Consider the following 17,135-nt stretch of genomic DNA (forward strand, 5'->3'; position numbering starts at 1 on the left):
TCCACTTGCCATGTTCTTGCCCACTCACTTAGCCTGTCTATATCCCCTTGAAGCCTCTGCATTCTCCTCACAACTCATATTCCTACATAGTTTTGTGTCATCAGCAAACTTGGAAATATCACATTTGGTCCCCTCATCCGAATCATTGATATAGATTGTGAATAGCTGGGGCCCAAGCACCGATCCCTGCGGTACCCCACTAGTCATAATCTGCCAATGTGAAAAAGACCCATTTATTCCTAATCTCTGTTTTCTGTCTGTTAACCAATTCTCAATCCATGCCAGTATATTACCCCCAATTCCATGTGCTCTAACTTTGTTCACCAACCTCCTGCGTGGGACCTTATCGAAATTCACTGGTTCCCCCTTATCTATTCTACTAGTTACATCCTCAAAGAACTCCATGATTTCCCTTTCATAAATCCATGTTGACTCTGCCAAATCCTATTATCATTTTCTAAGTGTCCTGTTATCACATCCTTTATAATAGATTCTAGCATTCTCCCTACTACTGATGTCAGGCTGACAGGTCTGTAGTTCCCTGTTTTCTCTCTCCCTTCTTTCTCAAATCGTGAGGTTACATTTGCTACCCTCCAATCTACAGGAACCATTCCAGAATCTGTAGAATTTTGGAAGATGACAACCAATGCATCCACTATCTCTATAGCCACCTCTTTCAAAACCCTGGGCTGTAGATCATCAGGTCCTTGGGATTTGTCGACTCTCTATTTCTCTAGCGCTAATTTTTTTACTAATAATTTCCTTCAGTTCCTCATTCTTGCCAGACTCTTGATTCTCTAATATTTCTGGTAGGTTTATTGTGTCTTCTTCCGTGATGACAGACACAAAGTATTTGTTTAACTTCTCTGCCATTTCCTTATTCCCCATTATAAATTCTCCTGTCTCTGTCTGAAAGGGACCCACAATTGCCTTTGCCAGTCTTCTCCTTTTTACATACCTATAGAAGCTTTTATGTTTCTCACTAGTTTACTCTCATATTCTATTGTCCCTTTCTTTATCAATTTCTTGGCCCTCCTTTGCTGAATTCGAAAATGCTCCCAATCCTCAGGCTTACTGCTTTTTCTGGCAACTTTATATGCCTCTTTCTTTGATTTAATGCTATCTTTAATTTCTCTTGTTAGCCACGGTTGGACCACTTTTCCTGTTGGGTTTTTGTGCCTTAAAGGAATATATATTTGTTGCAAATTATGTATTAATTCTTTAAATGCTGGCCATTGTCTGTCTACCGTCATACCTTTTAATGTAGTTCCCTAATGAACCATAGCCAGCTTGTGCCTCATACCTTTGTAGTTCCCTTTTGTTTAGATTTAAGACCCCAGTTTCGGATTGAACTACATCATTTTCAAACTTAATGAAGAATTCTATCATATTATTGTCACTCTTCCCTAGGGGCTCCTTCACAATAAGATTATTAATTAACCTTTTCTCATTGCACAATACTAGATCTAAAGTAACTTGTTCTCTAATTGGTTCCTCAACATACTGATCTAGAAAACTATCTTGTATACATTCCAGGAATTCATCCTCCATAGTTTTAGTGCTAATTTGGTTTGCCCAATCTATAAGTAGATTAAGGTCCCCCATGATTACTGTATTACCCTTGTTACATGCACTTCTAATTTCCTGCTTTATACTGTGCCCTACATTACCGCTACTGTTTGGTGGCCTATAAACAACTCCCACCAATGTTTTCTGCCCCTTGCTGTTTCTTAGCTCCACCCAAACTGATTCTACATCTTGATCTTCTGAGCCAAGATCCTTTCTCACTATTGTGCTGATCTCATTCTTTATTAACAGCGCTACCCCACATCCTTTTCCTTTTTGCCTGTCCTTCCTAAATGTCGAATATCCTTGAATATTCAGTTCCCAGCCTTGGTCACCCTGCAGCCACGTCTCCGTAATGGCAATTCGATCATACCCTTTTACTTCTATTTGTGCCGTCAATTCATCTACCTTGTTGCGAATGCTGCGTACATTCAGATAAAGTGCCTTTAATTTTGCCATTTTAACATTTTTTCCTATTTTGACCTTATATGCTGCTGGCCTTTGTTTCCGCTGCCTTCCAATTTCACTTACTACTTTTCTGTCTTCCACTTCCAGCTTCTCTCTCGCTCCTCCTTTTATCACTGATCCTGTGCTCCACTCTCTCCTCTCTCACTCCTCCTTTTATCACTAATCCCGCGATCACCTCTCCCTCCTTTTTATCGCTGATCCCGCGCTCTGCTCTCTCTCCTCTCTCCCTCTCCTCTCTCATTCCTCCTTTTATCGCTGATCCCGCACTCCGTGCTCGTTCTCATCTCTCACTCCTCCTTTTATTGCTGATCCCGCACTCCGGTCTCTGTCTCCTCTCTCACTCCTTTCATTACTGATCCTGCGCTCTCTCTCCTCTCTCGCTCCTTTTATTGCTGATCCCGCGCGCTGCTCTCTTGGTCTCCTTTCTTGCTCCTACTTTTATCGCTGATCCCACGCTCCACTCTCTCTCTCTTTTGCTCCTCTTATCGTTGATCCCGCGCTCGGCTCTCTATCCCTCCTCTCTCGCTCCTTTTATCGCTGATCCCGTGCCCCACTCTCTCTCGCTCCTCCTTTTATCGCTGATCCTGCACTCCGCTGTGTCTCTCCTCTCTTGCTCCTTTTTATCACTGATCCCGCGCTCTCTCTCCTCTCTCACTTCTTCTTTTATCGCTGATCCTGCGCTCCTCTCTCTCTCTCTCCTCTCTCGCTCCTACCTTTATGATCCCGCGCTCCGCTCTCTCCTCCATTAATCGCTGATCCCGCACTCTGCTCTCGGCCTCCTCTCTCGCACCTCCTTTCGTAGAAATTACTGGTAGATTTAAAGACTACTCCCATAGTACATAAATTTCAGTTTACAATTAGGGTACGTTATCTTAGACTTTCTCAGACTGTACATGATAGGCTCCACCTCTAGGAGTAGTTTATTCTATTCCCGCTGTCTGCTTCAGACACCGCTCTCTATGGAGTTTTCCACATTAGTCACGCAGATTCAACAAATTTTATTTGCGCTCTTACGTTTTTTTTTTAGACAGTCGGAGTTTATTGGATACCTTACATAGGTAGGTAGCCAGATTCAAACACTGTTCTAAGTGTTGGCAAGCATTTTCAGCACCAAGATACAACATGGGCACCTGTTCAATATGCCTAACCTCTCCTTGAGGGTCTGCATCGCTGGGAAGTGATCACCAGAGGGTTTGTCACTGGGCTGAATAGGTCCCTGAGCTTCAAAGTAACTGTCCAAGTCAGTGTAGCATTCTGACATTTGGATACCAGGTTTTGGCAGGACCAGACAAACCCCTTGGAGGTTAAATCAGCGTCATTGTTCATGTCGTGCCTTTAGCATCTACATTAATGCAGCGGCTACACGAGCCGAACCCAGGGATCCAAACCACAATTCTGAGCAACTGCTGCAAGTAAACCCTTAAAAACAAATTTCTTTATTCCAAGGAATCCAGGAGGTGGTTATGTCCCATCTAGTACAGAGTGTACCCCCTTCAACAGTCTTTTAATCAATTTCACACAATGGTGGTTTGTTCTGAAATCTTTATCAAAACTGATCACACTATACCTTCCATTCTTTGAATACTGGCACTACTGTTTTGTGCACGATTTCTGATTCCTTGTGATTGAAACTCGGGGTTTATGGCAAAAAGGAAGTCAAGATAAACCACATTTATAATATCCCCATAAAGTCTTGTATGCCTAAGTAAGAGAGCTCATGAGCTTTGGGGCCCCACAAAGCCTCTTCCAGCTTCCTAAGATTTTCAGGTTCCTATGCAGATTACCGGCAAAGGATTCACAAATGACTGAGTCATTGTGGACAATGCACAATGGCATACTTGCTAGCTGCTCACGTTTTGAGTGAGTGGTCAGCTTTTCTGTCCTCATTAGTGCCGTGGCTTCAAAATCAGCGTTTCTGGATCTGGTTGAACTTGTTCCTCAAAGCATAGCAATTCGGCCCAGCGGTGAAATCACGCAACATTTCAGTTCCTATGTTAATGGCACAAATTGGAGCTACATTCCCTGACCATGAGCAGAGGCAGCAATCGCTGACCGTCGACTGGGAATTATTGGGTAGCAATTTGAAATAAGTCCCAAGAATGCTAGCTAAGTACATTTCATTTTGGATGCCTCAATTGGCTGACGTCTTTAAGTGAACAGAGTTGCTCCAGGATGCAGACAGTATGACTGGAACAGCTCCAAGTGCATGTAGAGATCAGCTATGTCAGATTTCTAGGGGGAGGATTTTGCCAACTTGGTGATCTTCTGAGGTTGGTGCCCGAATCTGTGGACAGCATGAGCTCCTCACGCCCCCTTCCCTGGCCCTGTTTCTCCCAGCTCCGGTGCCTAATGCAGCAGACAAGCACTCTCCTCCTCTTTATATGCATCCATTGCTACTATCCCCAGTTGCCATCTGTGTAAACTGAAGGCAGGAACTCTTCTCCAAGCACAGGAGTTCCCACCTCCAGTATACAGAGCCGACAATCCAGGCCATTAGCACTGGGAACACATGAAGAGGATGAGTGGGACCTGTCCGGTACAGATGGCGGGGAAAAGATGCCAAGGGGAGGGAATAGAATGCAAATTTAGATTTAAAATTGAGTTTAATACTTGTTCACACAGCAGCTGTATCAATTTTCTCTGCTGGATGGTTCTTTCATTATCTCTATATGAGAAAATGCAGTGGACGAATAAACCCAATGGATTTCAAATTGTAGCTTTAAATTCCTCATTTGAAAAATAACTTTGTTGTCTTTGTGTCAGCCAGGAAGGTCCGTGACCCTCAGCATTAACAACTAACCAATCATTGTCAGGGTCACTAGAATTCACCGGATCTTGAGGCCAGTTTCGTCGGCATGAGAATGTAGATTCTATGACAAGTCTGTTCAGGGTATGGGGGCACCTATCTCAATATATTTTTAAAACATTGTATTTTTTTTTAAAAAGGCTAAATAGGTAGGTTTTATTCAGAAAAATTGTGGATTTTAAATTGTGTTTGAGAAATCTACTGTGCTTCGCCTCCCAAGTTCTCATATGCTGCTTAGTTTTTACAGTTACAGCTGGCACTTTGCACAGTTACAGCTGGCACTTTGCACCTAGCTCTCTCATCTGACTTTTTGTCTAGTCAGGTGAGACAGCTAGGTGTTAAATACATTCTTTATTAATGCTTGGTATTCTAAATTGGAATGAGTAGCCTAAAAATTAGAGCCAGGACTTTCAGAAGTGAAGTTAGAAAACACTTCTACACGCAAAGGGTGGTAGAAGTTTGGAACTTTCTTCTGCAAACGGCAGTTGATGCTAGCTCAGTTGTTAATTTTAAATCTGAGATTGATCCATTTTTGTTAACCAAAGTATTAAGGGATTTGGGGCTACGGTGGGTATATGGAGTTAGGTCACAGATCAGCCATGGTCTGTGACCTTTAGCTATTTAGCCCCTCAGCAAAACAGGATTGAGGAGCTAAATGGCCTACTTCTGTTCCTATGTTCCTATGATCTAATCTGACACTAGTCTTCTAATCTGCATCGATTGGAATTTTTTTAAGACCCATGCATTTCACACCTTGCACACTTACCTACAAATGTGTACTCAAAGTTCCTGCAAAATCAGCTGATTAAGGCACTGAGGTCAATGGTGTTACATAATTCCCTCTTCATTTCTGGCAAGGATGGGATAGGAGGATCAAGCAGATAATGCAATATCTAGTTTTAAGAAATCACACTGTCCATTCAGTTTTCCTTTTTGGTGACTACCCCATGGTGGCGTGTGAACGATATTCCCATTCAAAGAACCAGCATCCAACAAGCTACATTAATCCCATTCTTTAGTTGGCCTTCCCAACTTTTTTCCCTTTCCCAGACTCATTGCAAACTCTCCCCAAAGAGAGTTGATGTGCAGATGTCAATTAAGACCAGAGTTCAAATGCTGACCTCACTCTGAAGTGTGGTAACCATATAATTATGACTCCAGCTTCTAAATTAATGATGTTTCATGTTCTTCATTCTTAGGATTTGCTTGATCACTCTTGTACGTCAGGCAGTGGGTCAGGTTTGCCGTTTTTGGTACAACGCACAGTTGCCAGACAGATCACCTTGCTGGAATGTGTAGGTAGGTAGAACGTCAAAACTCATTTACTCGAAATATGCGGTTAGAACATGGCCACGAAGTAAACAGGAATGTGGACATTTTCAATTTATTCACTAGAATTAGCCCTTAGCAAGATGGCTGGGTGCATTGTTCTTTTGGAGATTGCCCATGATATTCTTGTTCATCAGCAGCCCATTTCATCAGATTGACTTGGCTGGGCAACACAATGCTAGTCTTCACACGTTGGTACTCGACTGATGAGAAACCTGCCTTTGTAGCTATTCAGAGGCCCTTTTAAAGCCGCCACTTCCAAATTGGGTTGTGGGAGCAGGAAGGCTGAAGAAAAAGGGAGAGTGAACAATTTCAAGTTTGACAAAGTAAGGGGGGGGAGCAGATTTTATTAGCAAAACAGTGAAATTAAAACAAAAGGATGGAGAAAAAGACAATAGAAGGTTTAAAAAGACATAGTTGGGTGAATTAAATTGGTGTTTCTTTTTTTTTAATAACGTATTAATTTATGTATTCAGTATTTTAGTTGTATAGGGTTAATATTACAGTATGTCAGCTGAAAACTTACAAAACTGGTCATCCTGGGGAGGCAGGAATTTCCTTGAACAAGGCAAGTGTCTGAAGGTTAACGTTTTCACCTTAAGACGGCCAAATATGCAGCATAAATGTTTGCAGAAATGTCTGATTTTAGTTTAGCATGCTATTCAAAGAATGCCAACCTCCTGGAAATTTTTCTCTAATGAGAATAAGTCCAAAAATATCAAATTGGAAATAGAAATGTGTATTTACACACTTCTTAAAAAAAAAACTTTTGGCACCTCAACCATCAGAAAACCAAATGATGCAATTCGGACAGTACAGAAAAACAATTATTTACACTAAGGTTTCCTTGCCCCAATACTGAAGAATCTTGTGGGCAGAGCAATTGAGCAAGTAAAACAGCAAAGTTTGCTCAATAACGTAAATAATGAAGCCAGAAATTTTAAAGGCCTTATTCGGGAAGTCTGCAATGCACTAAAACCAAAATCTGAAAATGAACTATGGTGTCGCAAAAACCTTTCTTCTGTACATCCCCAAACCATGAGCCTTGAAAGGGCCTGGCATCAGAAAACACAGCAATAGGTATAACAGGCTTGGGTGTGGTAATATAAGTCTAAACTGTATAGGCATGGCAAAATAGCTGTGACAAATTTGGGGAACTGCCACAATACAAGTACCTGGGGAGACCAGTTCGCTTGTTTCTTATTAAATATAAGTAAGAACTCCTCTGCTTTGTATCCATTGTGCACTTGCTTTGCCATATTTAAACATGTTAAAGCTATTTACCTTACCCAATATCTGCTGTTCCGATCATCTGCTAGATGTTTTATGAGATTAAGCTTTAACTAAGACTCTCTCTCATTGCACAGCTATTAATACCAATCCTCTGCTGTCTGAAATAACAAAAAAAACCTCACAGCCCAGAAAGAAATTAATCCAGTTTGTTAACATTCTACTCTCCACTCATATAATGTTTTGTTGCATTGTACATTTAAGACCGGCAGTTTGAGGGCTTGCGATTATGTCAGTTTGATTTATCTATCGGGGGAGGGTGGTTCCCTTCAAACCTAATAATTCAGGCTCCAGTGTAATTGAGCTTAGCTGAGACCAAGAAAAATGTGTGGGAAATTGACAAGTTTACAATATTTCAATGTAAAACTGAATATGGCTGTAATGTTTTTTGTTTTATAACATCTTGCACTAGGCCTTCATCTTAGAATTCTTGGTTCAGTCTAAGAAACTCAAAAAAAAAGGAAAAAATGTTTCCTTCCCCAATACAAACCAAATTTCAGCATCTCAGAAAATATTCAAAGGACTACTAAAATAAGTTTCAATTTTTCCCCCCCCACCCCGAAATAGGAAAGGGTCGTTATGGAGAAGTTTGGAGAGGTCAGTGGCAAGGCGAAAATGTTGCTGTGAAAATTTTCTCATCCAGAGACGAGAAATCCTGGTTTAGAGAGAGTGAAATTTATAACACTGTTCTTCTTCGTCACGAGAATATATTAGGTGAGAAATAATTTATTTTTACCATTGATTTTGATGCAAAGTGTGAATTCAAATTGGTTTTCATTATAGCCCATTTAAAATCAAGTAAGACAAGTTGGGCATCAAGCAAAACTGGAGGAAAGATGCCTGTTCTTTGAATGATTATTCATATAGAAATGGTGCCTTCCATGCCCACATCCTGTAAGAATACCCCCTTAGCTACCTTCATTTTAAAAAAAAAACAGAAAATGCTGAAAACACTCAGCAAGTCAGGCAGCATCTGTGGAGAGAGGAAGGTAGGGTTAACGAGTCAGGTCGTTGACCTTTGATCAGAACCCTACATCGAAGAGAAGAGCAGAACTCCTTCAAGGTGGACATTCCTGGAAAAGAAATGGCAGTAAATTCAGCCTTGGCTCAGTGATGGCACACTCTGAGTCGGTAGGATGTGGGTTCAAGTTCCACTCCAGCAACTTGAGCATGAAATCTAGGCTGTCACTCCACTGTCGGAGGTGCCGTCTTTCGGATGAGACGTTAAACCGAGGCCCCATCTGCCCTCTCAGGTGGATGTGAAAGATCCCATGGCACTATTTCGAAGAAGAGCAGGGGAGTTCTCCACGCGTCCTGACCAATATTTATCCCTAATATTTAACCAACATCACTAAAACAGATTTTCAGGTAATTTATTTCATTGCTGTTTGTGGGACCTTGCTGTACACACATTGACTGCCGGGTTTCCTATAGTACATTACATCTATATTCCTACGTTTCAAAAGTATTCATTGGCTATAAAGCGCTTTGGGACGACCTGAGGTTGTGAAAGGTGCTAAATAAATGCAAATCTTTTTAATAAAACACGATCATGCAAAGGCTGGAAATTCTGAAATAAAAACAGAAAATGCTGGAAATACTCAACAGGTCAGAAAGCATCTCTGAAGAGTGAAAGATAGGGTTAACGTTTCAGCTTGATGACCTTTTGTCAGAACCCTAGACATTAACCCTACCTTCCTCTCTCCACAGATGCCGCCTCACCTGCTGAGTGTTTCCAGCATTTTCGGTTTTTATTTCAGCTTTCCAGCAGCTGCAGGATTTTGCTTTGTTATTTTTTCTCTACTGCAGTCTGCCTATTGCATTGTGTAGTCTTCTTACACTATCTCTACAACCAGTGCTTGTTTCTTGACAAGTTCTGCACGTGCTAAAGGAGTGGTATTCAGAAATCTAGAGTCGCAGTAGTTTATCTACCCCACAAATGGACTTCTTGCAGCCAAGATGTGCCAGCACCAGCATTGGTGATAGCTGCAAACTTCATAGACTTCACAAAGTCCCTAACAGTTCCGTCTGTTGCCATGACTTTGGTTATGTGCTATACGTGATTTTCAACCATTAGAGTGTACCTGAATTTCCGACATGCTTCCGGCGGGCAGCATTCCTCGTGGGAGAATGAAGTCAGAAAATCACCCCTTAAAAGTCAGCCAGTTGGAGTGGTCTTTGTTTGCTGCTTTTCCTTGGTCCAACTGCTGCTTTCATTTTTCTGCTTCCTATGGCGGTGAAGTAACTGATGTTGATCCAGTTGGCATGGAAGGTCTCATGCCTCATCAGATATGGTGCAGATTTAATAGAGGTGTTCAAAATTATGAAGGGTAAATAAGGAGAACCGGTTTTCACTGGAGGGAGGGTCAGTAAGATAATTGGTTAAAGAACCAGAGGGGAGATGAGAACATTTTTTAAGCAGCGAGTTGTTATGATCTGGAATGCATTGCCTCAAAGAGTGGTGAAAGCAGGTTCAATATTAACTTTAAAAAGGGAATTGGATATATACTTGAAAAGGAAACTTGCAGGGCTATGGGAAAACTGCGGGGTAGTGGGACTAATTGGATAGCTCTTTCAAAGAGCCGGCACAGGCACGATGGGCTGTATAGCCTCACTCTGTGCTGTATAATTCTGTGCTGTATAATTCTGTGCTGTATAATTCTGTGCTGTATAATTCTATGCTGCAATTTGCTTCAATGACATCTGCCATACTTCCTGTATCTTACAAGTTTCCCCCTGGCTGTTTTGTGGAACCCTGTCTCCCTCCCATGGACTGCCTCTTCGCCACCACTTGAGTCTTTTTCTCCCACTGGTCTCCTATGTATTGGCCCCAGCCTGCCTGTCCTCCCCGCCACCACGTTCCCTCCTGATCCCACTTCTCTATCTGCTGCTTTATCTTTGCCATTTCTGTGAAACAAACTGTTCAGTTTTCAGATAATTGATGGTATTTATAATATCTGATGCCGAGGACACGATCAGCTGCATGAAATCCAAACTGCTGGTTTTGCAGACACGGCGAAGATAACGCAACAGAAAGGGGCGCAGGACCAGGAGAGGGCTTGGCACCGAGGACAACAGGCTTGCTGGGATTCATGCAAAGAAAGTCTGTGGGAGCAGCTTTGGGCTGGGACAGTCATTTAAATTTTCTTCCAGCCTTCCAGAATTGGAGAGAAGAGGTCAGGATACAGAGAGAGAGATATGCTGGAGAAGGAATGGGGAAACAGATTGGGTGATAGAGAGATTGCGGGATAAAGAGATATCATTAAAGAGAGACATAGATCAGTTAAGAGGGAAACAGACATAAGTAGACAGGTCGGAAGGATAGGATGAAAGCTGCACAAAGATCAGGAAGCCAGCTGATTTACCGTAAGCAATGTCATGGAGACCTACTGGTAATATTTTGAAATCCTTGAGTGAATGTGATCTGTGGTCCATGACACCAGGCCATAAAGCCTCATCATTTAGGTAAATGGACCTTGGGTGTCAACTGGTGGGCGATATCAACACGATCAAGAGCTAATGAGGAAACAAATGGGAAAGAAGGCAATAGCGATGAGATTATGAGCAAACAGTGCCCCGGATGATCCCATGTCAACCGTAACACATGCGTACTCATGATGGAGGCAAGTGTGAATGTGTAACAGCTGAAGTCACTAAAATCTAAGCCACAATACACATCATTACTAAATAATAGAAACCAAAAGGTGTCACAATCACAACAATGGTGCACTGTTAAACATAAAGGCAACTCTGCATTCAATAGTACAGTGACAAAACTTTAGTAGCCATTACCTACTACAAAACGTGCACCAAGACATCATGGTCCTAAGCACAGGCTCTAGTAGAAGAAATAATCAAGTAACTGCAGGCATTCAGCAGAACACAGTACGCAGCACGAGATATTCACAGAACCCCCAACTCCTACAATCTGCATTTTCCATGCACAAAGCATGGAAACTTTGACCTGGATCCCTAAGCAGCTCCCTTCTCCATCATGCCACTAAACGACCCCTACCCAAAAAGAAACATAACCAGATAAACACATAAAAATAAGCACAAAATAACACTAACGCAGAAATTGGGGAAAGACAAAGCAAGCGCGCGCACACACACAGCAATAAAAACACAACATGGGTAAGAGGCAGACCATATCTTAAAACTTACATTTGTAAAGCCATGGGAAAATGTAGAAATAGTAGAGAGAAATGTGGGGGTGGGGGGAAGTAATGCTCCCAACACTAAGCTCCCACTGTTTGTATCTCTCCAGTCCAAAAAAAATCCATTCACCACCACTGTTTTCTGTCCTTTAGCCAACTTCCTATCCATGCTGTCACATTTCCTTTAATATTGTGTGGCTTCATTTTAATCAACAATCCTCCTACACAGCACCCTATCAAACATCTCTTATTCTTTTGAACCTTGAGTCTGCATTATGGGTCTTTGTGTAATTTAAGCAGCTCCTGTAAACATGCTTCCAGTTCCCTGTGGATTTGTAGACCTGTGATTTGGCTCTCAATGAGTAGTAATTTAATGGTGTAAATTACCTGTTTACAGTTGTTTGACCTAATACAGATACCTCTACAAAAAGGACTAGGTCACCTCCTTGTGGTCCTATATTTCATTCCTAAAAATGGTTCTTAGCTAGATCTCTATCACCACCTGTGCACTTCAGGTTAAAAGTCTGCTTCGCGGTCCAAGCCCTTCTCATTTTTGCGCCCTCCCACACCTTCAACAGGTATGGCGGACTTTATATGACGTTGCTTCCCATAGTCATAAGCTCCAAAGCTTGAAACGGAGGGAGGGGTAGCAAATGAATCCAAGGTGGATGAAAATGCAAGGCTCTATACAGGGGAAGATGTGAGCAGAGGCTGCAATCACCAGCAGAGGCCAGGATGGAGAGAGGAAACGTCTAGATGGCACTGTTTTGATCCTTCCTCGGACCTGCAGAACCTTCAAAGGTTTAGAAAGTGGAAGGACTGACATTCCTTGTTCATTTCTCAGCAAACAGCTCAAGGGGGAAAAAAACAAACGTAAGGCACAAATGGCATATATTAAATTAGATGGGAAATTTAATATTTGGAAACTTTGACCTAGACCCCTAAGCAGCTCCTTTCCCCATCTTGCCACTAAATGACCCCTACCCAAAAAGAAACATAATCAGATAAACACATAAAAATAAGCACAAAATAACACTAATGCAGAAATTGCCTGCAGTTACTTGATATTTCTTGATATTTTATTTCCAACAAAATTAAAGAGTAATAGGAAAATTAGGTGCCACAGATGACTTTACCTGCCTGGTCACTGTTTGGCCTGGTGTGTTAATGATTTTCCCATATGCTCTTGTCCTGGTCTGACATGTAAATACACATCAAGGATTGACCTTGTCATACCTACAATATGGCAGTCTTGCAAGTTAGAAAAAAGATTTAAAGCTTTTTTTAAATAGAGGGATAAAGATCAGGAAAGGTGTGAAGACTGAATGAAATCAAAGTAAATAGCATGGATAAAGAGAACATAGGAACAGGAGTAGGCCATTCAGCTCCTCGTACCTGCTCCGCCATTTGATGAGATCATGGCTGATCTGTGATCTAACTCCATATACCCGCCTTTGGCCCATATCCCTTAATACCTTTGGTTGCCAAAAAGCTATCAATCTCAGATTTAAATTTAGCATTTGAGCTAGTATTAATTGCCGTTTGCGGAAGAGAGTTCCAAACTTCTACCACCCTTTGTGTGTAGAAATGTTTTCTAATCTCGCTCCTAAAAGGTCTGGCTCTAATTTTTAGACTGTGCCCCCTACTCCTAGAATCCCCAACCAGCGGAAATAGTTTCTCTCTATCCACCCTATCTGTTCCCCTTAATATCTTATAAACTTCAATCAGATCACCCCTTAACCTTCGAAACTCCGGAGAATACAACCCCAATTTGTGTAATCTCTCCTCGTGACTTAACCCTTGAAGTCCGGGTATCGTTCTAGTAAACCTACGCTGCACTCCCTCCAAGGCCAAAATGTCCTTCCGAAGGTGCGGTGCCCAGAACTGCTCTCAGTACTCCACGTGCGGTCTAACCAGGGTTTTGTATAGCTGCAGAATAACTTCTGCCCCCTTGTACTCTAGTCCTCCAGATATAAAGGCCAGCATTCCATTAGCCTTATTGATTATTTTCTGCACCTGTTCATGACACTTCAGTGATCTATGTACCTGAACCCCTAAGTCCCTTTGGACATCCACTGTTATTAGGAACATAGGAACAGGAGTAGGCCATTCAGCCCCTCGTGCCTGCTCCGCCATTTGATAAGATCATGGCTGATCTGTGATCTAACTCCATATACCTGCCTTTGGCCCATATCCCTTAATAATATTAACTTTTTACCATTTAGAAAGTACCCTATTCTATCCTTTTTTGATCCAAAGTGGATGACCTCACATTTGTCTACATTGAATTCCATTTGCCACAGTTTTGCCCATTCACCTAATCTATCAATATCGCTTTGTAATTTTATGTTTTCATCTATACTGCTTACAATGCCACCTATAGAACAAAATAGGGATGAGAAGGGAGCAGAATCTCCAGTTAACATGTGTGAACTGTATATTTCTTATACTGTTCTTTGTTACAGTAATAATGCTACGCATGATAAGTAAATTACTTCATTACTGTAATAGTGCGATTTTCAGAGTCACGATGCATGAGTTGGATACCAGACTGGTTGTCAGTAAAAAAAATTATTAGAAGACCAGATAAAAAGTAGAGATAAAATGAGAAATTACAGAAAGAAAATAAAGATGAAATGAACTAAACAAATGCAAACGAGGAAAGCAAGAAGAGGCTTTTATAAAGCAGCTTGGCAAATGTAGTTATTTGTCAGCACTGTCGTGCTGTGAGCACATGGGTGCAGTAAGGTGCTCTGCACTCGTCCATGCGCTTTTTGTAACTTTAGGTTCCTCATGTCTTCACCTCCCTGTCGGTGTCACTTGCTACACCTTTCCCCAAGAGTTAGAGAAGTACTGTTTGTGTTTTGCAACGCAGTCACAATTATCCTTTCTGATTTTCTACTTTTAGGTTTCATTGCTTCAGACATGACGTCAAGAAATTCTAGCACCCAGCTTTGGCTCATCACTCATTACCATGAGAACGGTTCGCTCTATGACTATCTACAACGAAATACAGTGGACACCGTAGTTTGCCTGAATTTTGCCTTATCTATAGCCAATGGCCTGGTGCACCTCCACAATGAAATTTTTGGAACTGAGGGAAAACCTGCTATCGCTCACCGAGATCTGAAAAGCAAAAATATCTTAGTAAAAAAGAACCTGCATTGTTGCATCGCTGATCTTGGTGAGTACTTGAATTTCTGTGCTGTCTTCACTTTTCAAGAATAGAACTTTTGGCAATATTGCTGTATTAATCGACATTGTCTCTTTTTGTAGGGTTAGCAGTGATGCACTCACAAACCAACAATCAGTTAGATGTTGGGAATAATCCTAAAGTGGGCACCAAACGATATATGGCACCAGAAATACTTGAGGAATCTATTCAAGTTGATTGTTTTGATGCCTACAAGCGTGTAGACATCTGGGCATTTGGACTTGTATTGTGGGAAGTAACTAGGACAACATTCAGTAATGGTGAGCATTACTACAACAATTACTTTTGCGAGTATCTTTTTCTACTACAAGGCCAGACATCCTAACCGAGTTGAATTCAAGAAAAGTAGAGGAAATTATTTGAAATGATGAAAATGTAATATTATGCCTTAAGTTAATCAAATGATCGTGTGTTTAAAAATTGTTAATGTTTAACCTTTATTTAGTTCCCAGACTTGCAGTATATTTAATAACCTGCTTAATATTATAAAATCTTATTGGCAAGCCATTTGTAGCCAGTGTTCTATAAACAGGAATCAATTCTTAAAACTCTTAAATTTCCTTGGGTTCAGCACATCATCATTATTGAAATATGTGTTTATATGTCAATCTGAACGAGTAACACAGAAGGGAAGAACTTGCATTTATACAGCACCTTTTCATGGCCACAGGGCATCCAAAGTACTTCACTCATGAAGGGTAGGTGCTGTTGTAATGTAGGGAAACGTGGCAGTTTATTTGTGCACAGCAAGATCCCTCAAACAAGAGTGAGGTAAATTGGCAGATAATTTGTTTTACTTCCCTCTCATCTGGCCCACCGCCCACCAGCCATGACATCAGTGCCTCCATTGACCTGTTCAACAAGTGCCTTGCTTCCATTTTCAACATACTTGGCCCCACCAATTCCTAGATGGTCTTGAACCCTAGCTGTTCCACACAGTCATCCTTGTGGCGCCAAATCCAAAGCCCACCTTCTGATTGTCCAGCACCAGGTCTGATTTTCCCAGCTCTATAAATATTGTTCTTCCCTCTCTTCAGCCAAAACCACCGACTCCAGCATCATCCTCATGGGTGAGAACAGTACCAAACTCTTCCACCACAAGCTGCCTCCTCTGACTTTCTTGCTTCCCACGCCTCCGCCCAACCTTATCCAAGCTCCCGATGAAAGGAGCTCATGGACACTTTCACCTTCAAAATTGAAGTTTTACACTCAGCATCCAATGGCACTCCGTGATTGTAGGGGGCCAAGCATAGGAGCCTTGGAGCACAATGAAGGTGACCAGGTGGGCATGAGACGAGATGTACTGACTGCATTGAGAAAGGTGGAAATAGAACTGACAGAGGATGGAATAGTTAACTGTGTAGAAGATTGCTGAGAGGTCAGAGGACAAAGAGGGATAGCATACTGATGCCACAGTCACACAGATTTATCAACAATGACAATGATTTGAGTGGCCTTGACACTGTAGGTGGGACAGAAACCAGACTGCGGGATTTCAAACTTGGAGACGTGGATGTGAAGTTAGTTGGTGATGACATGTTCCAGGACCATAGAGAGAAAGGGTGGTTAGGGACCAAGCAGTTGCTTTGAAAGGACAAGGTTCAACTTCTCCAGTGTTGTCCCTGGTGGTCTTGCCATCTCCATCCTAAACCTACTTCAACTTTTCCAGAGCTCTGCAGCCCATAGTCCATCTCATGCACCTATCATTCTGTCCTCACTGATCTCTACTGGCTATCTGTCTCCCAAAAACCCTTAGTTGCCCAGATAGAATAGAATCAAAGAATCGTTCAGCCCTTCGGCTCTTTGTAACAGCAATCCAGTTAGTCCCATTTCCCCCGCTCTTCTCCGTAGCCCTGCAAATTTTTTCTCCTCAAATATTCATCCAATACCTTTTTGAAAGCCACGATTGAATCTGCATCCACCACCCTTTCAGGCAGCACACTCCAGATCATAACCACTCGTTGCATAAATTTTTTTTTCTCATGTCGCCTTTGATTCTTTTGCCAATCATCTTAAATCTGTGTCCTCTGGTTCTCGACCCTTCCGCCAATGGGAACAGTTTCTCTTTGTTTACTTTATCTAAACCCATCATGATTTTAAACATTTCTATCAAATCTCCTCTTAACATTTTCTACTCTAAGGAGAACAACCCCAACTTCTTCAGCCTGTCCACTTAAGTGAAGTCCCTCATCCCTGGAACCATTCCAATAAATCTTTTCTGCATCCTCTCTGAGGCCTTCACATCCTTCCGAAAGTGCAGTGCCCAGAATTAGACACAATACTCCAGTTGTGGCCAAACCAGTCT

General features: G+C 41.8%; 1 protein-coding gene across 3 annotated transcripts in view; it reads left to right on the forward strand.

Moving 5' to 3' along the window:
• The window catches only part of LOC137317831 (activin receptor type-1), an 86,807-nt gene that overhangs the window by 58,540 nt on the left and 11,132 nt on the right, over positions 1-17,135 (forward strand). For 2 of the 3 annotated variants that reach the window (XM_067980887.1, XM_067980886.1), the window contains exons 5-8: positions 6,040-6,139; positions 8,027-8,173; positions 14,525-14,800; positions 14,893-15,090. In XM_067980887.1, coding sequence (XP_067836988.1) covers positions 6,040-6,139; positions 8,027-8,173; positions 14,525-14,800; positions 14,893-15,090 — 721 coding nt within the window. Of the gene's footprint in view, positions 1-4,825; positions 4,925-6,039; positions 6,140-8,026; positions 8,174-14,524; positions 14,801-14,892; positions 15,091-17,135 lie in introns of those variants that run through there. The other variant, XM_067980890.1, reaches the window with a different exon arrangement.

The sequence above is a fragment of the Heptranchias perlo genome, chromosome 3 (assembly GCF_035084215.1).
Source record: "Heptranchias perlo isolate sHepPer1 chromosome 3, sHepPer1.hap1, whole genome shotgun sequence".
In the NCBI taxonomy this organism is placed as follows: Eukaryota; Metazoa; Chordata; class Chondrichthyes; order Hexanchiformes; family Hexanchidae; genus Heptranchias; species Heptranchias perlo.